Below are 7,448 nucleotides of genomic sequence, written 5' to 3' on the forward strand. Positions count from 1 at the left end.
CAAAGAACTGCTTATCATTGAAAACGAATTTGCCTACATTTTAAGAAAAGCCAAAACATACAGATGTTTTTCGGGAAACCTTTCAGCTTTGGTTCCGAGGAATTGCTCATGTTTGAAACAAACAAAACCTCACAGAAATTAATTTAAGGCCGTTGCAAATATTTTTCAAAGCTTTTGTCACCCCCTTCCCGAAAAATCAGGGATCAATAAAAATATTTTTTTCCGAAAACTTCTAAATCTGGAGTTTATTTTTGAAAAGGTCCAATAAACCAAATGTTCAGTTTTTGACATATCTTTGAATAATTTCAAAAACTGCTGCTTAAAAAAATGAAAAAAAAAATCAAATTCATTTTTCTTGGAAATCTGTCTGTTTTTAAAGAACTACTTATATTTGAAAGAACGTAAAAACATGTTTTTTTGTGTAACACTCAGGAAATTAATTGATTTTTCACAATTTCTTTTCTGTCGATTTTCGGCGAAATTTTCAATCGGCGAAATGGTTTTCCCGCATTCGAAAATTGTTAAGACATATTTTTGTTAAATATTTAATGATGAACTTAAAAGTCTTCTCATTTTAAACTCCAAAAGCTTTGTAATCGTTTCTTCGTTTCCTCGATAATGCAAAATTCTTTGAATATTTTTAAATAACTATTATTCTTTTTGGATTTGATCGCAGATTTTCTATTAAATAGGTATTTTTGGCAAGACAAAAACTTTATTTAAACATTTTTCATCAGATCAGATTAAAACAAGAAATTACAGAGATACAACAAAATAAAGTTTTTTACAAATGACAGAGAGTGAACAATTATTAAAATAAAGCGTCCAATCTGTTATGTAACTGGCCAGGCGTTTCTACAACGTCGTCGGTTGAGGTAGTCTCAGCCTTGAAGTTGGGACGCGTTTTGGAAAAAAAGAACATATTGTTTTACTGATAACCTCTTTCGACATTGCTTGTTTTTGTTTCTATGTTTTTTCATTTAAACATTTCATCATACGATGATTGAGCCAAAATGTGTTGAAGATGGCTCTAGTTTAATCTTAAAAACAAGTTTTACGAGAAGTTGAAATGCATTTCTATATATTCCGCCATTTTAATGACATTTAGAGTTCTTAAACAATTAAACTAAAGACAAGTCCTTACAAAATTACAAAATTGCAAGAAATTTCAAAAATGTGCATTGACGTAAAACTAAATCGTCATTACCGCTTAAGCTGTCAGTTTTGCTCATCAAACGCTCTCAAATGTATCCATTTGCGGGGAGGAAGTCATTAAACTCACACTCTCACACACGATCGCCAGCTTCTCTGCAAAGCTCGAACTTTGCGAGCTTTATCGTTCGCCAACATCGGCCATTTGGTTATCTTTGAATTGTGTGTGTGTGCAACCATCCAAACGGGACCACGCGGCCACTTCTTACAAATTGAGTTGTTTCCATGTGTTTTTAGATCTACACTCTATACATGCAAATAACTCGCATAGGCATTTGGAAGGTGTTAGCTCTGCCGAGCTTCGGTAACCCATTTCTACGCTGGCTAGCCGAGCGCGAGGTACTTCAGCTTTATCGACAAGCCCCGCCCTGAAGAACGCTTGCATCAATCGGATTCAAACGTTTTTTAGAACTTCCGAACCCTTTCAAATGGACAAGGACCCAGCGCGTATATAGTTGATAGTAACAGTATTCCTAATTCCAGTCATAGCTCACCAAGTCGCGATGGCCTAGTGGTTAGCATTTTTGCTTACCAATTCAAAGGACGGGGGATCGAACCCCACCTCGAGCGACTTAGATTTTTCGTTCCCATTCAGTATTTCAAGTATTTCTATGTATTAAACTGTCTCGTTGGGAGCAGATGGGCATCAAACCCAGGACCTTTCGCTTACAAAGCGAACATCGTAACCAGTCAGTCACGGCCGCTCCTTGCCATTTGGTTATCTTTGAACTGCCACAAAAAAAGCACACAGTATGCTGCTATGACGCCGAAGCTTCGTCAAAGTCAATATCTTGACTACTTTGATGCTCCTTACCATTTCGGAGACCTTAATATGTTATTTATTAAATTTTTGAATTATTTTTTATTGTATTCGTCTAGTTAATGGTATTTTAACAATTACGAACTTAGAGCTAAATTTCAAAAAGTAAGTAAATGTGTTATTAAGAACTTAAATCTCTTTATTCCAGTATTTAATTATTTAATTACGTAAATGGTGAAAATATTTTTTGGATTCATGTCTTTATCTAAGTTTTGTTCCAAAAAAACCCGAACAAAAACAATGTCATAAAATGTTATAGAATATATTTTTTGAAAATTCACAAGTTCTTAAAAACACTTCTTTTTTCAAATATTTAACTCTACCATTTTGGATAACCTTGAGCACTAAGGGTTAGCTGGCTCGTTCGTCATTTGCCTTTATGCCATCGTTAAGCCCCAAACTCAATAGATTTTTATGAAGACTTTTTTACCCTTTTTTCTGGCTTCGTCTTGAGGTTAGAGATGAACTGGGTGCGTCTTCATAGCGTGGGAATGACCCTCGACCTTGGTGTCAGTAGATGGAGTTAAGGTCTTAAACAATTTGAATTTTGTTATGCTTTTGCTTTATTTATATTTTGATATTATTTTGAAGATGAGCCGAAACCACGATTTCACCCAAACAGTCTTCCTTCCCATTATCTACAATTATCTCGTCATCTAACAGATTACTTATGCAAAGTCTTAGATCCCTGCACCAAAAGCTCTTCCGCCTCCCTTATTGAACACCTACCAGCCCATAATGAGGCGTAAATTAAATTACCACCGAAATGAGGCCATTCCGAGTGCCCACCTTCCTCGGCATCATCTTCTTCCTCCAGTTGGACAGCCTCCAACAGATTGTGTGCTAATACGAAGCGAAAACATCCCACCTGGCCAAGGTTTGAGCGGTTGATTCAATTTGTAGCAGCACGATCCAGCTCAGTGAACCCCGTTTGGAGAACATTCTGTTGAGTTTTTTTTCTCTTTCGAGAAAATGGCCCCAGAAATGCTGGCAGCACTGTATGAAAAAACATCAATGTCATCTTTTTAACCACTGAACCAATTCTCAAGATGAATTTCCCTAGAAAATCATCGAGAAGCAAACTTCTTATCTGCTCATTAGAATTGTAAAATATAATCAACCTTTTTGTTACAGTGCTGCCAGCCCGGATCGTTTTCACGATCCTTTGTTTTCGTTGCGGTTTGGGGGTGGAAAATTGAATCTTAACAAGGGTTTCCGTTTTTTCCAAACTTATCTATTCAAGGTCGACCGAACCTCCAGTTTCATGGCTTGCTTTTATTTTTATTATCTTGCAAAGAGCGCATTGAAAAAGCTCAGGTTTACCTTCGCGGGCCGGCTTTTGTTGGTGATGCTCATTAACGCGCGGTGACGTCCTCCTTCAAGCTCGATTTCACCATAAAAATGCTTTTTTTTTTTGCTTGTTTTCCTCTTTTTGCACCTCAATGAAGTGATTGACAGTACTTGAAGGAAATATGCTGAAAATATAAAAACACACTTTAAACAAAATTTTACAGCATTTTCAACACATACTGATTCCACTAGCACGCTGCATAAAAAATAACTGACCCCGTTGACCTCCTGTGGCCACACTTGCCTCGCGTTTCGGGTGTGTTGCCAGCAGTAGTTACGGGCTTAATTGTCGCGCGGCTCTGAACTGGCCGAGCTGTCATCAAGATTGAATTATATTAACTGAATCAAGCTGGCCTGATGGACGTCGAGCTTGTACGCAGATATATGACACATGCAAGCCGAGCGCGGCAAATTTTGTTTGACCAGAGTTACGCAAGAGTGTAACAACGTGTAGTTATGAGCTTTGTGAAAGCTTCTTGGAAAGCTGTAATTGTGTGTGGGAAGGATTTTGGGTTGAAGAGTTTATGGACTCTTTCGAAAGATTTATTCAGTATGTTATTAATTGAATATAAACCACTAATATTATTTGTTTCCAATTATTTTCGGATTACCCAAAATTTCGAATCATATTCCACATCGTCATTGAGGAAAAGCTTAAAAATTGCTCGAAAATTTACTGTCAAGTTCCATTTTTAATTCAGAAATATCATGCTTTACGATCAAACAAATCGTGATTTTTTTTATATATCTGACAACACTGTTGTGAGATATCGTCCATTTAGCAGGACTTGTTTATTTAGGGCCGGATGTTTCATGTTGTGGTGGAATTAACATCAAATCTCTTACTATTTATTAAGTAAACAAGACATTAGCTCGATTCATTTTGTAAAGTTTTGTATTTCCAATCAAAGTAGTCGTCTTTAATGGTCAAAATATCGCCCTGGATAAAATTTGAGAAAGATCGAAGATTCCAAGACTTTTAATTTCATAAGTTCTATAAACAAATGTAAACATTGAAAGTATTCCACTTACCCCGATAGCAGGGATGGAATAATCGCAAAATAAATCAATTTCGCTTGCGAACTTTCTTCACTCGCGGAAGAGAGAGGAGGCAAATCATGCAAAAGAAAATCGCTCCAGAAATTCTCCAAGGAAATCAATCTGCTAATGATTTTTTTGTGAATTTCCTTGTCAGCACCACTTTAAGTTATTTATTTCGCTTTGTTTACAAACATTATCACAAGAGTGACAGGTAATTTTTCGACATGTGACGTTACACTTGTGTAGTAGTGAAAAAGTTGTTCCGCCGAATAATCAAGATGATGATTTTTTTAGATTCTTTTTAACAATCTTTCGTGCGCGAGAGAGGAACATCCAAAAAATTTCTTTTGATGATGATTATTCCATCGCTGTCCGATGGACATTGTCATTAGATGTCAATGATTTTTGACTGTGTAGAGCAAATTGACGACTTTTTGGTGATTTTCAAAAAAGGGCTACGCGCAATCGTATTTTTTTGCCTATCCAGATATTTAAGCGTAGATGGCGTTACGATTGGTGCACGCCCGAAATGTCAAAATCACATAGTGGTACCAACATCACAAAAAGAGTGCCATGGCTTTTTTTTTTTTTCTTAAAATGTATTTTTGGTAGGGTTGGAATCCTGCTAAAATTTCAAGCTTAAAATTTTACAAAATCCGTGTCTGATATAGGTTAAGTATTTTTATTGTAAAAAAAAATTAACGCTATTTAGCTATTGATCCTTTTAAATAAACAGTTTACCAAACATTTCCGCACAGTTAAAAAAAAAGATTTTTTACCTCCTCTGTGAAGGTGGTAATTTCCTCTCATAGCTGTAATTACAGTTTATTGTCAAACGCAATGTCCAGTTTATTCTCAGTGCGCAGCCAAATACACACACACGCAACCTTACAAACTCGAGTAACAATTCATTAAATTAAGCTGAGCGCATTTCTGGCCGCTCGTTAGCCGCGGCTATCAACCGCCGACTCAGTGATGAATTTGTGCTTGTGTCTTTACATAGTCTTATACTAGGTAGGGTAAGTGGACGGTTGTTGGGATAGGTCACTCAATTTTGACTTCATGTTCATGAAGCTGGAGACGATTTCCAGCTGTCTTATTTTTTTTTTCGCTTGATCACAATCCCAACCCAAGCCACAGATGACCAGGTCGCAGGGGCAGGAAGCTCAAAAGTGGGCAATAATGTCCGCTGATGGCGACTCTGAAGCTAAATGGGCTTAGTACACACACGCACTCACACACACTTGGCGTATTAACTTATCCCCAGCTGGCATGACTAAAATAATAAACGTCAACGACTTAACTCGAGTCGGAATCGTCGTCGTTGTTGCGTGAGAATCCCCATCGTAACTCCCGTAACGACACATTATGTAAGGGGACTTTCTACCTTTTTTGCGAAATTAAGCCTGGGAATGTCATTTTGGGCGTTGTTTTTTAAGGTACTTTGTTTGGACAAACAAAAAGAATGCCCGTTTGGGTGGATAATTCGTGGAATTTAACGAGCGAACAATGCCTGCACGTTAATGAATTTGCGTGGAATTTGCAACTGGCTTAGACTAGATCTCTGTTGGGGTAATTTGCAAAGTTTTAATCTGGTTTATGATTTTTTTTCTATTATCTTGAAGGTTTTTTGTTACGTTCCAGAGAATAAGTAAAAGACCTCCAACAATTGCCACATTACCCCATTTGGAAATTAATAACAATGTGCACCGGCTGGGAACCAACCTGAAGGCGGTCACAAAACTCGTGAACTTGAGCGGAAATATATGCCTGAGAAAAGAAAAAAAAACTGCAACGGAACTTTTCAAACAATTTAAGCAACAGTTTAACACAAAAAATTGCAGTGCGCAATTATTACGCGCGCTTGAATGAATCCGACATTGCGATCTCGGATAAGCCAAAACTCCCCGCGCGCTTTGCCGTTAATTGATTTAATGACGCTTCACACATTTGGTCAGACATATTTATTATACAGTTGGGCCCTCTCGCGCGAAACATTCTATTAGTACGCTCACCAGTTTAAGACATTCCGACGCAAACCCTCAGCGTCAGCGTGTCACGATTGATTGATCAAGGCCAAATAAAACACACTTGCCAAACTCTTCATTGAACAACTATCGTTTCTTCATCATTCTCAAACTCTATATGTACACGTTTGCTCATGCTTTCTCACTACTCCCGCACGATAGTACAGTAACATTAAATAATCAGCTGGTCTTACACGCTAAACAATGCTTAAACCTTACACGACGCAAAAAAAAAGAAAATCACACTCGCGCACTCAAGTCTAACTTCGACTTTGAGGTTGACCTGGCTGGGGACCTGGCTGCTGCTGACTCTCGACGTCCCGCTCGTTGTCGAACCGGACAAAGTTGTTCTGGGTCGTGGGCAGCAGCGGACCCTTGGCGAACATCCGGTACAGGACCACCAGGCTGACCAGGACGTACACGTTGACCACTGCGAGGGAGAGAGGAGAAGATTAAGAAGGTTATAATGATTGATATTTTTTCAAAATCAACCCGATATATATATATATATATATATATATATATATATATATATATATATATATATATATATATATATATATATATATATATATATATATATATATATATATATATATATATATATATATATATATATATATATATATATATATATATATATATATATATATATATATATATATATATATATATATATATATATATATATATATATATATATATATATATATATATATATATATATATATATATACAGCAATTCCATTTGAAAAGAATAAAAAATACATTTTTTTTAAATGCAACCTAAAAAAATGCCCTAACTCAAATATGTGCGCTTAATCAAAATTGTACAAAAGTCATTTTTGATGAAGAATTCAATTTTCATCTATGTGAGTGCATTTTCGAAACTTAAAAAAAAATAAGTAGCAGCTTGGCCAAAAGCTTTTTTCATAACATGCAGCTGAAATGCTTTCACGTTTTGTCCTCTAAAACATATAAAAAATATAAAAAAATCG

At 36.3% G+C, this 7,448-nt stretch overlaps 2 protein-coding genes and 1 long non-coding RNA gene across 3 annotated transcripts in view; 1 reads left to right on the forward strand and 2 right to left on the reverse strand.

Annotated features, from left to right (window-relative positions):
• LOC6034096 (transcription factor SPT20 homolog) overlaps nucleotides 1-7,448 on the forward strand; it is a 197,911-nt gene that overhangs the window by 150,181 nt on the left and 40,282 nt on the right. The gene's annotated exons all lie outside the window — the stretch shown is intronic.
• On the reverse strand, nucleotides 3,245-3,953 carry LOC119770477. Its single transcript, XR_005278848.1, has 2 exons — nucleotides 3,599-3,953; nucleotides 3,245-3,507 (listed from the first exon to the last, which is right to left on the reverse strand). It is a non-coding gene; the product is annotated as an uncharacterized LOC119770477 (long non-coding RNA).
• Nucleotides 6,523-7,448, reverse strand: part of LOC6034095 — an 8,638-nt gene continuing 7,712 nt past the window's right edge. Inside the window, exon 4 of the mRNA XM_001844411.2 lies at nucleotides 6,523-6,880. Coding sequence (XP_001844463.1) covers nucleotides 6,711-6,880 — 170 coding nt within the window. The 3' untranslated portion in view covers nucleotides 6,523-6,710. The remainder of the gene's footprint in view (nucleotides 6,881-7,448) is intronic.

This window comes from Culex quinquefasciatus, chromosome 3, assembly GCF_015732765.1.
Source record: "Culex quinquefasciatus strain JHB chromosome 3, VPISU_Cqui_1.0_pri_paternal, whole genome shotgun sequence".
Lineage (NCBI taxonomy): Eukaryota > Metazoa > Arthropoda > Insecta > Diptera > Culicidae > Culex > Culex quinquefasciatus.